The sequence below is a fragment of the Podarcis muralis genome, chromosome 8 (genome assembly GCF_964188315.1).
Source record: "Podarcis muralis chromosome 8, rPodMur119.hap1.1, whole genome shotgun sequence".
Lineage (NCBI taxonomy): Eukaryota > Metazoa > Chordata > Lepidosauria > Squamata > Lacertidae > Podarcis > Podarcis muralis.
In genome coordinates, this window is record NC_135662.1 from 61,164,960 (window position 1) to 61,185,148 (window position 20,189).

The 20,189-nt window shown below is 43.3% G+C and overlaps 1 protein-coding gene and 1 long non-coding RNA gene across 2 annotated transcripts in view; both read left to right on the forward strand.

Moving 5' to 3' along the window:
• The first annotated feature begins 356 nt into the window (after nucleotides 1-356).
• Nucleotides 357-20,189, forward strand: part of CAP2 (cyclase associated actin cytoskeleton regulatory protein 2) — a 42,696-nt gene continuing 22,863 nt past the window's right edge. The window contains exons 1-3 of the mRNA XM_028737687.2: nucleotides 357-730; nucleotides 7,239-7,369; nucleotides 11,245-11,345. Of these exons, the coding sequence (XP_028593520.1) occupies nucleotides 7,249-7,369; nucleotides 11,245-11,345 (222 nt within the window). The 5' untranslated portion in view covers nucleotides 357-730; nucleotides 7,239-7,248. The remainder of the gene's footprint in view (nucleotides 731-7,238; nucleotides 7,370-11,244; nucleotides 11,346-20,189) is intronic.
• LOC144328726 (uncharacterized) lies at nucleotides 13,335-19,036 on the forward strand. Its single transcript, XR_013394013.1, has 2 exons — nucleotides 13,335-14,773; nucleotides 14,850-19,036. It is a non-coding gene; the product is annotated as an uncharacterized LOC144328726 (long non-coding RNA).

Here is a 20,189-nt window from a genome sequence, read left to right on the forward strand (position 1 = left end):
CGAGCATCAGGGCCGTCTCTGGTTGCAGAATCGTCGGCGATGGAACATGCCCTTGTGATGCATCCATTGCATTGGCGAGATACGTGTTTGGTCCGGAGGGACAGGGGTACCATGAAACTAAGGAACGGGGGTTCCAGATTCGACGGAGAGCCATAGGCGCGTGGGCAAACTTTGCCTTGGCCCCCTTTCCCCTCAGAATCGCGCCTCCCCTCTCCTCGCAACCGGCCCCTCCCCAGCCTCGGTTTCCCCACCGGCGCCTGTTCCCAAGCGCTACGTGACAACCGCCTTCCCTCCATCCTCCCCGTCCCCATTCCTTTCACACACACCGGGGCTGCGTGAGCGGAGAGCTGATATTGCTGAGAGGCACCTCTCTCTCCCCCCCCCTCCCCCACACCCCACCCCTTTCGCTTTCTTTCTCCTTCTTCGCCAGCGTCTCTCTTTTTCGCCCTTTCCTTTCGGACTTGCCTATATTTGGCGCGCCCGGAAACCGCCTGCCGGGGCTGCATCTCTCTCTCTCCCTCTCTCTCTTTCTCTTTCCCGCCCTCCCCCTCCTGCGCGGCTTTTGTGAGTGACACCAGCTCACATCGAGGAGGAGGAGGAGGAGGAGGAGGGGAAGGCAGGAAGAAAGAGCGCGCAGGGGGGCCGGCAGGAGCGCGAGTGAGCCGCCACGGATTTTCCTCCGCGCGCAAAGAGAGAGGAGAACGAGAGGCTCCCCGGCTCATCCGAACAGGTAATTCCAGAGCAGCTGGCAAGGGGCGGGGAGGGGCGAAGCGAGCCAGCCGTCTGTGGGGAGGCGGGTTGCCCCCCTCGCCGTCGCAGGCAAGGGATGGGCAGGGCGGAGGGGAGGGGAGCAGGGGGGTTTTGGAGGGAGGGGGCGTGCAGGAGATGCGGGGAAGGGGCTGGCTGGGCGTGTGAGAGACCCCCGCAGAGAGCGGCCTTGCCTGGTGGCTCTCGCCGCAGCCCCTCTGCTTGGGCGTGGGAGGCCGGAGGGGGCGGGAATCCGGAGCGAGCTACTGAGGGGGATTGATTTGGCGCGCTCTCGTGTGTGTGTGTGTGTGTGTGTGTGTGTGTGTGTGTAAGGGCTAATCTGGGTCACCGTCTCTCTCCCTCGTTTCCCTCCTCCCCCTGCCTATGGAGAGCCGTGGCCTGCAGCTTCGAGGGGCCCGGTCGACTCTGAGGGACCAACCTGGAGGTTTTGTCCCCCCTCCTCCATCTAGGTGGTGGGTGTCACTAGCGGCCGGCTCTTTATTCAGGGCAAAACGCCACAGCTCTTAACTGTGTTGGCAATGGGCACCTGGCATGCCTCCCGGAGGGGGTGGTGGCGGGGGAGGAGGATTGTTTCCCCATCGTGGGCTTTGACCTGCACTGGTTCTGCAGCTCAGGCCTCAGGGACGTGGCTTGTTTCTTGCGCGCTGCTGTGATTTTGTTTCCATAGCCGCGCACAGCAGCGGGGAGAGAAAACGCGTGGGCTTCTGTTGGCCTTGGAGTCGTTGGGCTTCGCCTTTTGGACACGCGGGGTTGGTGCAGGGTGGCAACCTGACCGCGGCATTGCTAGGTCTGTGACCGATGCGTGCCTGCCTGCGTGTCTTATTTCACGCCTTTTAAGGCAACCACCTGGCTGTTTGCAGTGCTTAGGTTTCTGTTAAGGGATGCTCGTAATGGCTCACTTCGCCTAATTCTGTTTAGGGAACAACACTGGACTCTCAAGAAGCTGCGGATCATCTAGGGCACAGGGTGGCAATGGGGCACTTGTGGGCGTGGCAGATTCCCGCAAGGTGTCATCCTTCACTTCTCCCCTGCTGAAAGAAAACCTCTTTTAACCACTGGATGGCTCGCCCCCCCCCCCCAAGCCTAGCCACAGTGTGGGTGATGATTTGGGGAAGGTTTACAGCTGGGTGTTTTAGGGGAAATATATATGATTTTCTGTGGAGTGTCCAGAATAATCCCAAGAGTGCAAATATAGATAATTTTTAATGTAATTTTATGAGCTGCAGGGATTGTTTGCAGGAATAAGATAGTGAGTCAGGTTCATTTGTTAGCAAATTAGATTCAGTTTTGGAGAAAGGATTTCTATAGTGACTTCTATTAACATGACAGTATATTACAGGAAAGCCTTTGTTAGAGGAAAAACAACACACAGTTATAAATAAAGCTTTGTTTAAGTCACCGCAAGAAAAAGCAGGAGTGCTAGGTGATGTGATTCATTTTTCTATTAAATTACAATAATTTATTTACTGTACTTGCATCCATTTTTTCTCCCTAATATAAAGCCAATCATCCAAATTGTGGAGAACACTGAGTTAATTCAGCTCCTTATAAAACTGCTTAATATCACATATAACCACATGGACTTCTCTTGCAAACACGTTTTTTAATCAATAAAGGGAAACTAAATTAAATTGTACTTTTAAATATTTGCTTCAGAACTTTAAAGTAAAGATTTAATAGAATAGGATAGTATATACTTTTGAAATGTAAGTCTTTTCCTTATAGAAGTAAACAAAATAAAGTTCGTTCCAATGTCTGTAGAATGGTCATCAGAGGACTTGTGGTTCATTCACTCCTTCCTTGAGTGCTTCTCTAAAGGATGTGTTGTCAATGCTGGCACATGAATAAAAAATGTTCTCTTAATTAAATAAAAATGAAAAGGGGCTGTGCATTATTCACTACTGCACTAAGGCTAATGCATTACTGGCCTTGGGTGTCTAGCGTGGACCGTGGTTCTAGCAGCAGTGAAAGGATATACCTAAGGGACAACACCATTCCATATATATTATATATAGCCAATTGGAGTAGTCTTAGTTGATTGCTGGTTCAAATCAAGCTTTTGTAATAGAGCATAACGGAAGATTCAAAGCCCTGATTATTAGGTACTGAAGGTGTTGTGCCATTTGGAAAATAATTGTGAATGATAGGAGCGGATTAGTTAATATAAGAACATAATAATAGGACAACTGCATCAGACCAAAGACATAATAATAATAATTTTATTATTTATACCCTGCCCATCTGGTTGAGTTTCCTTGGCTACTTTGGGCGGCTTACAGCATGTCTAATCCTGTTCTCACAGTGGCCAGCCAGGTGAGAAGCCCTCAAGGAGGTCCTGATCTCAATAGTACTTCTGTCATGATCCACAGCAACTGAGGCACATGCCCTTGACACTTGACTATTGCCATCATGACTAGTAGCCATTGACAGCCTCGGCCTCTGTGATTTTGTCTTAATTCCCTTTTAAAGCTTTCCAGGCTTTCCCATCACTACATCTTGTGGTAGCAACTTCCACAGCTCACCTGTGCACTGAGTGAGGAATCACTTCCTTTTAGCTGTCCAGAATCCCCCAGCACTTACCTTCATTGACTGACCCTGCGTTCTAGTATAATGAGGGAGAGGGAGGGAAATGGTCTGTTTTTACATACGGTGCATAATTTTCCGTACCTCTGTCGTGTTCCCCCTTTCTCATCTTTCCTTTCCTAAACTACAAAGTCTCAAGGTTTGTAACCTTAGCTCATGGGGGAGTTGCATCACTCTGGCTGCCTTTTTCTTCACCTTCTCCATCTGCAACAGCCTTTCTGAAGTGCAATGACCAGAACTGCGCACAGTATTCTGGGTCTGGATGCACCATAGATTGGTGCAAAGGCATCATTAGTTTGGAATGGATAAGAAGCTGAAGTGGGGAAGCCTTGACATGATGGGAGAATTGACAAACACAGGTTATTTCCAGACAATGAGCATTTGCTGTAGTTCGTTCGTGGGAAGGTTAGATGACCATAGGTCAAAGCAAGTGTTATCTTACAATTTCCAAGGCATTTCACCCATCGCGTTCCTCTTCTTAAAAAGTCTGAGGGAAATGGGTTACGCAAAACCTCCCAATCAACTAAAATTAAATAATAATAATAATAATAATAATAATAATAATAATAATAATAATACTTTTATTATTTATATCCCAGCCACTCTGGGCGGCTCCCAGCACAACACAAAAATCAGAATAAAACTACAAATATTAAAAATATTAAAAACTTCCCTAAACAGGGCTGCCTTCAGATGTCTTCTAAAAGTCAGATAGTTGTTTATTTCCTTGACATCTGGTGGGAAGGCGTTCCACAGGGTGGGCACCACTACCCTGTAACCTCACTTCTCACAGTGAGGGAACCACCACAAGGCCCTCGGCGCTGAACCTCAGTGTTTGGGTAGAACAATGAGGGTGGAGATACTCCTAAGGTATACAGGACCGAGGCCGTTTAGGGCTTTAAAGGTCAGCACCCACACTTGGAATTGTGCTCAGAAACGTACTGGGAGCCAGTATAGGTCTTTAAGGACCAGTGTAATATAGTCTTGGTGATTGAAACCCACCTGAAAATACTGGCAGTCTGCAAGTGCCCACTATGGCTTCCTTTGCTGCTCTTTGGAATATTCTTCATTCTTTTGCAATAGGCTCCTGGAACATAGGATACCCTCGTTCTCTTCCTGGATGTACAACTGACTCAGTTCAAGGCCATCGGCAACTTGCTTTTCGTTTATTTCCTTATGTATGCAATTAGTTATACTGAGGTAATTATTTTGAGTGCCTCTTCTATTGACACACAGTTTAATTGAGATCTGACTACTTTTCCCACAACCTGATTTGTCACTATTGTTTACTTTGTGCTGAGCAAAATCTAGCCATCCCACTTTCCTTGGAAATAGTAGTGAGTGTGGAGGTTGCTGGATTTGAACAGGATATTTTAGTCTGTTTCTCTTCAAGGAGAAAGATGCAGTTGCCATGAAATGTACTCTGCCTCTTTACACTAGTTGTTCTGGGATTCTGGAATAACTTGTTGGATTGTCCAGCAATATGGAATGAACTGTGAAATCTACAGGACTAGGGACAAGTAATTGTGGTTGTCCTAGAAGTAATGTAAGATGTATATGTAGAAAATAAATATCATTATTTGGTGGCAAATTGTGTATATATAGGAGAGGTGTCTCAATGCTTGTAAGAAGCAGTTTTAAGCTGGAACAGGTGTTCTGCTGATGTTTTTAGACAAAAGATCATTAGCCCGTTTTCCCATATATGATGAAAAATAATTATAATAATTAATCATTGCTGGAATACTATTCAAAATCTTTTTTTAAATTCTTAATTGTCTTCAATTCAATTAGATTTTCAAATGGACATTAGATTTACCAGTCCTTCTTCTTTGATCTGGTCACTTAAGTTTAGTATCCATGATATAACATATACATGTATATGCTCCCATTATTAGAGTTCAGCAGGGCAATTTGCTTGCTTCCAGTAATTGGACTAGTGGCGTGTAATTAAATGGATTACAAGCCTTTCAGAATGCTTAATTACAAGAAAAGGTCTGAGCTTAATGCATGGGAGGGAAAGGGTACTCTAAACTCTGCATGGCCATTGGTGGAGAAGATACTTAAAATGTTACACTTCGTTGGTTGCAAAGAGAAAATAAAAAGCAGCATTACACATCAGGTGCATGGACTAGCAAAGTTGGTTGCCTTGGAAACTTTAAGTCAATCATTCTAACAGAGACTGACAATCTGGTTGCTACAGTACGAGAAGTTATTATTCCTAAGTGTAAAAAAGCAAGCACTTCCATATGAATGCATTTACAAGGAATTGCTGTTCAAAAACAGAAGTGCCCATCACCTGTGGCAAACCACGTGGTTTGCAGTGTGTGGGCGCACTCATGCATGCACGGGTGGATGGAGATTTCCATTTAGTGGCTGTTCATTCACAAAGACTAATGGGACTAGCAAGAAAATTAAAACAACTCCTGTCACACTAAAACAGCGATGACAGGGTTGGTCACCTTTAACAGAGCTAGACTTCCTATTTCCCTGCTATCGTTGCTGATGGGGCATCCCTTGGAAGCACTGTTTCAGCGAGTCAGTACTGTAGAAAAATTGTGCGCTCTTGAAAAAAAGAGAGTTGGAAAAGAGTTTTTAAAAATACAATTGATTTGAATTTAATTTGATTCCTAAGCTAACTAGGCACTATGGGCCACAGTGCCTCAACTCTCCCATTTCTGGTTTAAAGCTTAATCCAGCACCATGAACAAAAAGGAGAAAAATTATGGGAGCATCCTTCCTAAACAGAGATGGAAGAGTAACCATAGCCAACATGCAGCCAGGTCAGGGGCAGAAGTGCTGCTCCATTTTCTGAGCGGAAGACCCTCTGGTGGGATGGCATGCATTCCACTGGGGGTCCTTGGTACACTCATGGAAAACACTCTGGGCATAAATATCCTGGTGAAGGTGTTCTGCCAGTGGCAGATCCTAAAATGTGGCATTTGGGGTGTGTGCACGTTGTGGGAGTCCATGGAACCAGAGGATGCTAAGCCTCTTCCTTCTCCCTACCCAAACAACCCTTGAAACTACATCAGCCCTGGAAATGGCATAACTCATTTCCTCCCATTGCAGTTAATGGGTGGAGGGGTGGAAATTAGAAAAGAAGAAGCAACTACCTTCCTCCCTGACTGCAGTTACTTGGCCAGGTTTTGGACGTGGCGGTTGCTCTGCTATGGGTTCTCCCCACATACACTCTCACAATAGCATTACCCTGTTAATGTGTTTAGGGTGGCAGCCTTAGGGCTTAATTCTTGCTGTGCCGCTTCTTCAGCTGAAAAGACTTAAGGGCTGTATCCAACTAACCCGTTGCACTAGTGGAAGCCTGTACAAGGATTCCTACTATTGCAATGGGACTCCCCCCCCCCCCTCACTCCTCAAACCTGCTCTGGAGGAGAGAGGGGAATGTTAGGTAAGCAGAACTGCTTGCACTGCACTGATGGAACAATCTACTTAGTGCTATGATGACATCTCAGTATGATTGTCTTATTTTGTAATTTTTTTAAAAAAAGTAAGAGTTCTAGTATTGCATATTTGACGATGCTTAGAGACTAACATGTCTAGGTGGGATCCTTCACTTAGTAGGCTAAAGTGTTCACCACCTTACATAAAAAATGTGAAATGTGTGAAATTTGTGAAATAAGTTACAGAGGTTATAGTACTTGGTCAAGGCGGGATATTTGATTGTTTCTATGTTATATAAGAGAAATCAAATGTTAACTGTTGAAATCCTTTTTTAAAAAAAGCAACAACAGCCAAATATATTTGTAACTTGATATAAAAAAACCACAGAAGCTTTTATGATAGTACCTGTTAACTGCATGAAGGAGATACAGTTCTCTGAAATTCACACATGAAATGAAACAGCTAATATTATTTGTGTCTTTCTTTAGCTTTTCCAGAATGGCAGAAATGGCTTTGATTGAGAGGTTGGAGAATGCTGTGGTTAGGCTTGAATCTCTGCTATCAGATTCACACAGGCTTGCTGGGATGGAATGTGGAACTGTCAATGGCGTCAATGGAGGTATGGTTCCGTCTTTCAAGAAGCCGTATTCATAATTTCGAATGTTAGGAACTGAACTACTAAATGCCATGTGCTGGTAGCATTTGTTCTAAAAGAAGCTGGATGATTCCCAACCGCCCCCACCCAGCTCTTAAATTAGCAATAAGGAATATTTTGTGGGCTCAGACAGAAAATGGCCGATGTCAGCTTTAATTATAATTATAATTTAATGGACCACGGAAAAGATTTTTCTATTAAATGTGTTGTCGATGGACTGCATTTAGCAGTGTCCCTTATACTAACAGAAGGCTCTTTGAGTTAGCAGAGACATCCATCAGTGGAATAGAAAGGCAGGCAATTTTTGATGGTAGCCTCTCCTCCAGTGGTCTCCAGGCAGCTCCAAAATCATCTTCAGGGGGGAACCCATTGGATCACCATGGGGACTGTAGGATGGGAGAGGGAATTGGGAAAACTGGCCTCCCCAGTCCATTGACAGAAGTCTCCACTAGATCAAAGAGTCTTCTGTCAGCATGAGGTACACCATTCGATACAACCCAGTGTTTCAAGTGTCTATTGATCTTTCAGTGTTACTGTTTCGATTGCTGTTTTTTTATAATGAATAACTGCTGAATCAGATAGAAATTAGCAAAAGAGATACTGGTTCTGTTTTCTAACTTCCTGAGATTTGTTCTGTACAGTGTGTTCTGTATGTGTTTAATGTTGCATACAAATGTAAGCCTCATTATTATTTACTTTTATTTGTTTTGATTATTCTGACTTATCACAGCAATACATTGGTTCAAAAGTTATTATAACTATTTCCACATGCATTGATATGATGCTGTAAGCCATATTTTAGTGCAATTTTCGCAGCATTCATTCATTTGCCTTATCATAACAGTTTGTGAATGCACAGATGAATGTATCGAAATGTCTTTGTTCGCTTCTTAAAGGGGAGATGCAAGAAATAACCTGGAAGTAACCCTGGGCTTAGAGCCAGGCCTGAGAGCTTTTAGCATTTCCTAACAGACCTCCTGCTCTGACTGTTACCCATGCAGCTCCCCTCAAATTGCACAAGTCACAGTCTCACTGCTGCAATCCAGCACTCCTACCTCTCAAAACCAAACTAGATCTATTAGCATATGTTTATTTAACACACAGCCTTTAAATAATGCACTGGCATCATTACATGCACATAGCTGGAGGGGTTGATCATTACTAGAATCACAGCAGGCATGGAGTGGTAGAATTTAACCTTTTCCTTCCCTGTTCCCATCCTGAAGCAAATCTCTTATGAAGCCAGAATTTGGTGGGTAGGGGATTCTCCACTGGAACTGTGTTGTTTTTAACCCACCAGTGCCACAAACTTGTGGAGGTTTGGATATCTTCATATTCTACCAGGCATCTCCAAATGTCAATGATCTGGTTTACCAATCTTTCCCCAAAATGTATTAAAATTCTACCTTAGTTCTTTTGGTTTTATATTTTGATTTTGTTCTGTGAACCGCCCTGAGACCTCCAAGTATGTAAATTCAACAACAACAACAACAACAACAACAACAACAACAACAATAATAATTTAGCCATACAAAAGTACATTTCTTCTTCAGTCACTCTACCCAAAAAAGGAAGAAGAGATGGAAATGAAATTATAACAAAAATAAGGAGATGACTGAGATGATAGGGAAACTGGAACCAGTGAAGAACAGAATGACAACAAGAAGAGGCATGAAAAGTCAAAGAGGAAAAGGAGTTCTGCTCAGCTAGTTAAAGGAGAAACAGAAAAAAAGAAAACATCAGTCTACACCAGTGTTTCCCAACCTTGTGCCTCCAGATGTTTTTGGCCTACAACTCCCATCATCCCTGACTAGCAAGACCAGTGGCAAGGGATAATGGGAATTGTAGGCCAAAAACAGCTGGAGGCACAAGGTTGGGAAACACTGGTCTACACAGTATAGTCACTGTAGTAATTTAGAGACATTTCCTCACAAGAAGCATTGGGATGGGAGTTTCGAGGTAATCCTGGGAAAAGGGGGTGAGGGGGTGGAGCCTGACTAGCTGAAGAACCTTCGGTGGAAAACTTGTTGTAACTGATAATTAATAAAACCACCCGGTTGCCCCCTTTCTCAAGATATTGAGCCTAAGCTTATTACATGTAGTGCATTCAGGCATCCAACATGCTGGACTTCTGCCAAAGACACTCAACTGTGCTAAAGTAGAAGTAGGAATTAATGACAGAAAAATGTCAAAGAAGCAAAAGAACGAAGAGGAGAAGAAAAAGTGGCAGAATCTGTTAAGAAAGAGGAGAAAGCAAAGAGGGGAAAAGAGAATGTGATCAGCAGCGAGAAAGAAGGTCAAGAAGGAGAAATGTTTATGACATTTTTGGAACTGCTCAGTATCCTTGTTTTCTGTGACCTTGCCTCGTATATGTGTGGTCATTTTTCACAAACCGGCATACAGCTCCAACCACCAAATTACCCTCTTTGGTTTACCTCATTCTGTTTCCCAAGGATTTGATGAAATACAGCGTCTTCCCTCTCTTACTTGAGTTAAAACTGGATTTAATTACAGAACCACAGAGCGGTTTATTAGAATCTCAAACATGCTGTCATAAATCAAGAAGTTAGTCCTGAAAGTGGGAAGCAGAGTTGGTAGCTACCATTTGAACTCACCTTGAAGCCTGCCACTTGCTTTAAAAGAAAGAAACAAAAGACACAAAAAATGGAAATTGTTTTGTTCAACATGAAATACCTATAGAGGATGATGATGCAAGGAAAGGCTATGCGAGAACATGCATTTGTCAGGTGGATGGAAGCCCAGAAATTCTTTAAGCTTAAAGGTGGGAGAGAGAAAAGAATGATACAAAACAGACAGCCTATTCACAGGTAATATTGAGAGTCTGCAAGTGAAAAGAATGGGAAGTCATTGGCTATTATCATTTGTGTTTTTATATTGTAAGCCACCCTGTGATCTTCAGATGAAAATAATAATAATAATAATTGGCATCCTATGTCCTTTTAAAATGTGTTGGGGGTTGTTGGGTTGTTGTTGTTTTTATTTTGATTGTGTATTTTGTGGTTTTATATTCTGATTTTATTCTGTGAACCGCCCTGAGACCTGCAGATATAGGCTGGTATATAAATTTAAACAAACAAACAAATAAACATTTTATCCTCTCAAAATACTTTCTGTTTTACACTGGATCACACACGTTAGCATTCAAATACAGTTCACTCAAGACAGTTCTCATGGTTTTATTAATCTAAGACTCCATTATGAGAAAAGCCCAGAAGGACACCTGTCTAATTTCCTGCACATTATGTTTGTTTGTTTGTTTAGCACATTTGTACCCTGCTCTTCACATCCAAAGAGACTCCCATAGTGGCTTACATACAGTCAGTTAAAACAAGTCTGCCTACAGACTTACTATCTAAAAAATGACACACAATGGAAAGGGGCCATGGGGGGAAGAAGAATAAAGCAAACTCAGGTGCTGGTTCTTAAATAGTAGCTCTTATAATGATCAGCTGACATAGAAACAGTTCAGGGGCAAAAGGCCTAAGTAGTTGATCTTTCCTAGTCTGCATCTGCATTGGAATTGTTTTAAATACGTTTTTATTTTATTTTTATTGCTTTCTGTTCTCCACCCTAAGCTCCTTTGGGAGGAAGGGCAGGAAATAAAGTTAATACATACATAAATTTGATAAAATGAATGACTAAATAAATAAATGCCACAGGCCAGCACTCAAAATCACATGCTGCTATTTCGGCTTCTGATGTAGAAATGCTTCTATGAAACATCTTCCAGTTGTGTTGCATTTTAATCTTAGATGTCAAAGCATTCAAAATGTATGAACCTTCTCAGCCAGATCTAGTGAAGTTCTGTTCTCCCGCAGATGTAGCACCGTATGTCGAAGCCTTTGATAGGATCATAAAGGGGAGTGTAGCTGAGTTTCTAAGAAATAGCAAGATCCTTGATGGTGATGTGAAGACACATGTAAGTATTTCTCTTTTTACCATCTGATTGTATACGGCAACTGTGATTTTCTCAAAAAAAAATAAAAATAAATACAGGTCTGGCTCCATAAGCAAATTGTAGTGTTTATCGTTTATACATTTATTCCTATGGCAATGGCTGAGCCCAAAATCTTACTATTTCTCTCACACTGCTAATAGCTGTCAGAAACATAGGGCTGTAGCCAATGCTAGTAGATCCACTGAAGCATAACTAACTTACCGTATTTTTCGCTCCATAGGACGCTCCTGACGAAAAGATGCACCAAGTTTTTAGAGCAGGAAAACAAGAAAAAAAAATCGGACTCAAATGTTGTACTAAGCTATTTAAAACAGCAAAGTGTGTGGCTCCTGTCCACTTTGCTGCTTTAAAGCGAGCCACGGTATATAATGAAGTGAATGGGAAAAGGACAGACATTCCATTATAATGCAGCTGTTTTCATTATCACTGGGAAGTCAGTATTGGCAGCAGTCACAAAAACTAAAATTTGAGCATTTTACTGTTATTAATCAAGAATATTAATAGTCAGGGAGAGAAACCAGGGCTGTGCAAATGAGAAGTGCTTGGAGTATGGAGGAACAGCAAAGAGATAAAATGATTGCGCTCCAGTTCCTAAATCTCTTAAGTTTTCTCAAAACAGGCATGGTTGTTTTGAAAGGAAGATTCAAAATGGAGTGACTGAGCAAAGAACAGAGGAGGAAAAGAGGGCAGATAAATAGCTTCCATTCAATAACAAGAGAACACAATGTTTTTGGTTTGGTATAGGTGGACTGTACTTGTAAGAATTTGTATAATGAATTATAGATTTGGAGTGGAATATCAGTGTCTCTTTTCAGCAATAAAGATTAGCTGCTAGGAACATGGTCCACACACAAACACACAGGATGTCTGGTTATAGTTGTGCAGTTTAAACTGTTCTTGAGCCAGATGCCTGCTCAGTTGTAGCTGAGCTCACTATTACTGATTTGTGGAGATGCTTTGCATGTATTTATGACTATTTCTGCAAAACTGCTACTTGAAGAAATCCCCAAACTTAATATTTTTAAACTTCAAATGGAGCTCAGAATCCTGTTAGGCAATCCTCTGCAGTTGAATAAGGAGGCACTGAGAGACAGCAATTTGCTGCTCCCACCAAGCATCCCAGGGGTGCAGGGCAAAGAGCACCCCAGGAGCACACAGCCTTCCCTCTGCTTGCAAACCTTGTCGGGACTTCAGGGGAAAGCAGAAGCTGCAGGTAGAGCCGCGTGGCTCCTCCCCCCACCCCCAAAGAGCAGCCCAGGAGCACACAGCCTTCCCTCTGCATGCAAACCTTGTTGGGACTTCAGGAGAAAGCAGAAGCTGCCAGCAGAGCCGCGTGGCTCCTCCCCCCCACCCCCAAAGAGCAGCCCAGGAGCACACAGCCTTCCCTTCTGCTTGCAAACCTTGTCGGAGCTTCAGGGGAAAGCAAAGGCTGCAGGCAAAGCAGTGTAGCTCCTCCCCCCCACCCCCAAAGAGCACCCCAGGAGCACACAGCCTTCCCTTCTGCTTGCAAACCTTGTCGGGGCTTCAGGGGAAAGCAAAGGCTGCAGGCAGAGCAGTGTGACTCCCCACCCCACCCCCAAAAAGCACCCCAGGAGTGCGGGGCAAAGGCGCACAGCCTTCCCTCTGCTTGCAAACCTTGTCACGGCTTCAGGGGAAAGCAGAGGCTGCCGGCAGAGCCGCGTGGCTCCTCCCCCCACCCCCAAAGAGCAGCCCGGGAGCGCACAGCCTTCCCGCTGCTTGCAAACGTTGCCGGGGCTTCAGGGGAAAGCGGAGGCTGCCGGCAGAGCACCGTGGCTCCTCCCCCCACTCCTAAAGAGCAGCCCAGGAGCGCAGGGCAACAGCGATTTGGCTCCAGGGACCACACATTCGCTCCATAAGACGCACAGACTTTTTCCCTTACATTTTAGGAGGGAAAAAGTGCGTCCTATGGAGTGAAAAATACGGTAGGCACATTAATTTAAATGAGTCTAGTCTTCCGTTGTTCGATGCAACCCTTATTCTTATCATTGAACATACATTTAGAACCAAAAGGTTGTTTGGACTTAAGATCCTCTTTTTTAAAAAAGTAACTTGGGATCATTGTTTTGCTAAGTCAGAAGTATAGTCCACATTTGTTTTAAAAAAATACTGTAATATAAAAAACACATGAATAAAAGTTCACAATGTAGGAATAAACCATAGGTAAGAATGTAAGGGACGTAGGTGGCGCTGTGATCTAAACCACAGAGCCTAGGGCGTGCCGATCAGAAAGTCGGCAGTTCGAATCCCTACAATGGCGAGAGCTCCGTTGTTCGGTCTCAGCTCCTGCCCACCTAGCAGTTCGAAAGCACGTCAAAGTGCAAGTAGATAAATAGGTACCACTCCGGAGGGAAGGTAAACGGCGTTTCCGTGCGCTGCTCTGGTTTGCCAGAAGCGGCTTAGTAATGCTGGCCACATGACCCGGAAGCTGTCTACGGACAAACGCCGGCTCCTTCGGCCTATAGAGCGAGATGAGCATGCAACCCCAGAGTCGTCCGCGACTGGACCTAACGGTCAGGGGTACCTTTACCTTTTAGGAATGCATTATTATAGAAAATGACAAAAATAGAGAACTTGGCTGAACAATGCATATCACAAAGTTAGAGGTTAGGGTTGAATAAGTTGGAGCTGCACTCCTGTTCATTGTTCAGTTCAGCAAGCCATGCTGCTCTGACCCTTACATATCAGAAACTCATGGGGTCGAGGGAAACCAGTAGCTTCAGCACCATGGATAGCACCATGATTAGCAGCTATGGGCTCTTCCTCACTTTGCCTGAGTCCAAGCAGTTTTCTGCTTGTATCGTTCTTTCTAGGCACAGATCTGAGGTGTTTTGTGTTAGTCCCACAGCTTTCCGCCCTTTACCCCTGAATCGGAGCATCCAGCAATTTGTGAACAACCCGATTGTTGTCTGGTCCAATTTAGTGGTTGCAGGTGAACTGAGGCCTTATGAGTCTGTTCCTTAGACCCCCCTCTCGTAAGCTCCACCCCACCCCCAGTCTGAAGACTCTGGTTTCCAAAGGATGAAACCCCTAGCCTGAAAATATGAGCACTTCTTTGTCTTTCTGTGACCTCTCATCTGGCTTGCTCATTGATACCTTCTCCTTCTGCTACTGTTTTTGCTACTTAACTATTCAGCCTCACACCCAAATGTCAGACATAAAGGGAATGATAAAACATTAATAACTTTATTTATAATGATTATATACCACTTAATGTATGTACACACACACACACACACACACACACACACACACACACACACACAAACACACATCTCTAAGAGGTTTACGTAAAATATAAGCAGAAACCATACTGTACCTTTCACATCTCCTTGATTGTGGGCATTCCCATAGATCATGAGAGTACTGAGGTGTGCTGAATTTGTTTTTTTTAATAATATTTATTACTTTTACGACAATTTAAACACTACAGAAAAAAAAACTGAGGTGTGCTGAATTTGAAATAAGTATAGCATGGGAGAAGGATATGCATTTTTCTAGAATCTCTTAAATATGTAGTGCAGAAGCAGCTGATGTGATGCCCTCCAGATATTGTTAGACTCCGACATGCAGCAAACATCAGAATGGTACCACATTGGCAAACCCTGCTGAGCTTACTGAAAATGGTGTGCTGTAGCTCATTTAGCATCCTCAACATTCTTGTTTCATTGCAAGAGAAGAGAAACACGGTACACACACACGGACACAAACTTACTTGTCTTAAGTCGTAGGCAAGTTTGGTGAAGAAATTGGATGCCCTGTGCTCACTAAGTGGGTTGATTCTTTATCATTATTTTTTTGGGGAGAACAGAAATGAGAATCTCAAACATAATGGATCAGATTCGTTTGTCAGTAACATAATTGAGGCACATCTGAAATGATAAATAGTCCTCTTGATTTCAGTAACTACAGTAAAGCCTGCGCTCCCATAAAGACTTATATTTTTGTTTATTGCCAGTCTGTCTTATTTCCAGAATATGGTGCAATGTTACTGATGCCTCGTTTTATCTATAAGTAAAGGGCACAATTCAGTCAGTCAGTGTTAATCACTTCTGCCCAGTGGATTGTATATGCTTCATGACATTTCCCATCTCTGATGAATGGGGAAGTAGCCTTATTACATAGAAGGTTATAAACTACAAGGCAAATCCAAGTCCCACTTGAATTTGTTTTGTCCCCCCCCCCCAGTAGATGTGCACTGTCTATTGCAAGGACATAAAACTAAAGAAAACAACATTTAAAAAAATGAAAAGGATGAAGAAACGGCAGGCCTGTGCAAGGAGGGGTATTTTCTTCCTGGTGTTTGGAATCTCTTTTTTGTAGGTTTAAATGTAGGTGCAGCAGGGAAATAATGAACCCTTAATTGTTATTCTTTTAATCACAATATTAACAAAACTACCTTAAAGTGTGCCTGGTGATGCTTGACTGGCAGAAAGATAGAGAGATGTGTCATGGGTCACAAAGTATACTACGGACACCGGCTGGTTGGTTCTTGAGACCCTCTGCCTTTTAAGGGGAACTGCTTTGAAATGGAGTTTTATGAGTCAGTTGTTGAAACAGCAGTGCTTTCCCATTGGAAGAAAGCAGTTGCATCATGCTACCAAACTGAAAATCACGAAGAAAATACTTGAGAATTCTATATAGGTACTCATGCACTGAGGTGTTGGAGGTCTCAGGGAAGGGGTAGACACATCATGCTCTTTCCTCGCCTCAGCTGAGCAGCTTAATGAGCCACCCCCATTGTTTCTTGAGACAGCTACAGATGCCAACAGTTCAGGCACTGGGGCCCCGAGTGGATTTCAGAGAAATGAAAGGTTGCAATATTTCCTCACCCAACAGGAGAGCTGCTGTTCCGCAACCCAGCTATATCCAGCAACCCAGGATACTATAAGTTGCAAGGGGCTTAAGCAGGTCATTCCTTGCCTTTCATGGTTTTTCGCATGCCCCTAGCAACTGATCCTCAACATTCTATGTTCCTTCAAGGTCACAGAGCATACTGAGTCCTTCCTCATCAGGCTGTTATTTTTTGTGGGTTTTGCCTCCTATGGAGGTTTGTACTTGTGCATACTTCATGGATCACCAGAACAGCTGCTCCCTCTTGGTTGTTTTTTGGTGGTCCTGTTTTGGCTCCAATCTTGTCAACACTCAGCTACCCAAGTTTGCTGTTAGCGGGACCAATAATAATTTACAGTCATGTTTATTGTACAAAGCGTAGACTTCTGTTTGTGCTTTTCATCAGGAAGACCCGGGTTCAAATTCCCACTCCGCCATAAAGCAAGCCCGCATCTCTCAGCCTTGCCTACTTTACACAAGGGGCTGTAAGGATAAATTAGGGAGGGGGAGAAGCATGTGTGCTGCTGTGAGCTCCTTGAAGGAAAGGCAGGATTAAAAGATAATAATAAAATAATGCGTAAGTTAAGAAACAAACAGTTAACTGATATGAAACTTGAAATAGCGATCTTTTCCATTTCAACTCCCCCAGCATGCATTCTGATGCCAGCATCTGCGATGGATCTTACTTCCTCCCACACTTCTGTAAAGGTTACATTGGAGAAAAAGTTACTACAAAGCAAGCAGTTCCTCAACACACTGGGTAATGTAGGCAGCATTAGATCTGCTCTATACAGGCGGAATAATGAGGTGGTAGGAGCCTGAGATGGTAGACTGTTCTGCAGCCATTCAGGCAACAGGTGGGGAATGCTATTTGTTAGTGCTCTTGCATGGGGGGGGGATCATCCTCAGTTAAAAGAAATAAAAACAACCTAGCATCCCAGAAAGATTCTAAAGTTTGATCACTGACCTTTGTTGGTTAGCCACTGACACATTGCCAAAAAAGGAATTAAAACATACAGAATTTGTTTACACTAATGTAAATGCATAGTTGTAAATTTAGAAATAACCAGTGCTTTTTCCAGAAAAAAGGGGCAAGAATGCACATCCCTCAGAAGACCCACCCCAAAGAGGATATATTCGGGTTGGGGGGGGTCTCCTCACCAGCCAGAGGCTTGTTGAGGTTGCTCAAATGAGACAAGAGGAGGCCTCAGCTGAGCAACTGAACAAGACACCCCCTGCGCCTTTCCGGCTTGCGTGAGCCAGAGCTGGTTTTCCAGAACTCACAGCCAAGATGATCTCTGGCCTCTTCACAGCCTCAGCTTTTGTAGTTGGAGTCAGTCAGGGTCCCACCCTCCCAGGTCAGGCAGAAAAAGGCCTATAGAGCAGGGAGCAGGTCCTTCAGGATTTGCAGCCAAGATGGAAACAGCATCCTGGGGCTTAGGGCTTGTGGAGGAAAGAAGCAGCAGAAAAAGCGAGGTTTCTCTCCATACCACACTGACATTCAAGGACCTCTCCCCACCCCCAGTACAAAGAATGGATTTACACATCTCACAGGTAGGGTGTGATCCATTATCAACCCTACACAGGTACTATTTATATATGATGAAAAGTCTTTCTCCATGATGACTGAAAACAAGTATATCTTTTTTTCAGATTATTAGGCGGCTGTTGTTATTATTTATTAAATTTATAGTTGCATCTATTATGTGGTTACAGCACATCTCATGTTGACACGTTGACTGGGAGGGAACTTTATTCAGAAACAATATATCTGTGTTTGCACAGATAGTGTGAATCCACTTGCAATATAAAGCTTCCCTCAGGAAATTGTGAGAACTGCTGCAGATTTAAGGTTGAACTATAATGAATAGCTTGCTATTGTTATAATTTCAATACAAATCTAGCCACTGGAGAATGCAGTTTTTCTTATGTTCGTTCTAGTATCCTCATTATTGTATAGGCATAGTTGACATTCAGTAAAATAGAAATAAGTTTATGATATCTAGATTTGAACAACATCTAGGGTAAGAAAGTTAACAAAGAAAGCCAAACAATGAATGGCTCATTTAGGCTATTAGAAAAAATTGGGGTGTGGTCATATCAACATAAAGACACTCCTCCCTGGAAGAGAGGGGAGTGGTTGTGGGCGGGAGCCCGAGCTCCGCCTCCTGGCCGGGGGCCTTAGCCCCCGCCCCTCCTCACCTGGCTGGCGCCCACGCCCACCGGAGGCAGCCAACCAGGTGTCTCCGGGGGGCGTGTTTAGCAGCTTAATGCTGCGGGGCCAGCTCCGCCTCCTCCTCAGTCGTCGTCCTGCAGCGAGTCACCCACCCTCCACTCCCATTTAGCTCAGGGTCTAGGTTTTTGGCCTTGCTATGGACCTTAGGTTGGTCGCCCCGGTTGTCTGGGGGGCCTGGTAGGAATTTTTCCATTTGGCATTAGGCTTTTTGGTTTTTTCGTCTACCTCGTAGCAATTGTCACAACTTTTGTGGTATTGGTGGGTAGGTTAGGCATTGGATTCATGTGTGTCAAGGGCTAGGTGTGGCCATCGCCTATGCTATCTACCGTGGGTTATTCCGTTAAAGGAATCTGGCGGTCGTGTATTCCGTCCGATGCCTGCTTGGTGGGAGGCCATGGCACGACCCTCGGTGACATCAGGGGGTGAGCCTATAGTTGGATTGGCATCAACAGGCTCCACCTACTGTTGAATAAACCCACCTCCTATAGTCATCCAATGCCTAAGCCAATACCTTTTCACTGCTGTAATCAATAAAGTTGTGGCCTTTTCTTGCCCATTAACCTTACATCACGTGTCCTTGTGTGTTTATTTCACACATATTTTTTTAATCTTAATCTTAAACTTTTTTATGAATGGCTAATATCCGTCCTTGTGATTTGTGAACTGTGTTATACTACTTGTGGTTTGTATGAGTCCGCTGTTTTATTTGATTTGTTTTGTTGTGTTGTGCTTCATGATGGGCGTAAAGCCGAATAAACAAACATTTTCACATAGCGGGGGTCGGGCCCTCGATCCACAAAGCACTTTTAACTTTCAGGGATTTCAATGACACATACTTAACACTCTAATTGAAAACAGTGACACCTAAAAGTGAATAATTTTAGTTGAATTGTGCCTCTGGAATGTAGCTACCTCATTTACAATTCATTGGCGAAGTAATTGAACACCTTAGTTCAGCATGGGTGACGATCCTTATGAATATATATAGATTTACTGTTGTATTCATTACAAGAGAGTACCTCAGTTACTACGTATTATTGTTGTTAACATTTTTTTTATCTCTCACCCTTCCTCCAATGAACATGGGCAGTTTAACATTTCTTCAACTCTTTTATCCTAGCAACAACCCTGTGAGGTGGCTTAGAAAAGTTGATTAGTCCAAGGTCACTCAGTAAGCTTTGTTGTTGAATAGGGACTAGAATCCAGGTCTCTGTTGATGATTATCAATATAAAAGTATATCTGTGCATGTTTGCTAATGTTTGTTATTAAGGGGGAAATAATAATTAATTTAAACAAAATAAAATGAATACTAATGATAAAATGTTTATTATTTATAACAGGTAATTATAATAGTTAGTTTCCATGTGTCATACTGTGTACATTTGACTTAGTTAACTTTTTCTGAGAGTTTACTGTCATAATCTGCATTGTGAAATAGAGGCTACAAGATTTGGTGCTGCTCCAACATCTGTGCTTTAACAAGTCGGACAATGAATGTTTTTCTTCTACACATCTTATAGACCATGTGTCCTGTACATTATGATTGCAGCTGCTGCCTTGTTCACACAGAGCGAGTTGGAAAGAAGGTTGTATTTGGTTTCAGAAGACACCTGTTGCCTAGAAAACCCTCGCATACCTGAGTGACTAGGATAGTAATATGTGTGAAACTCACAAGAAATCCTTAAATTATGCGTTGTCAAGGGACACATTTAGATTT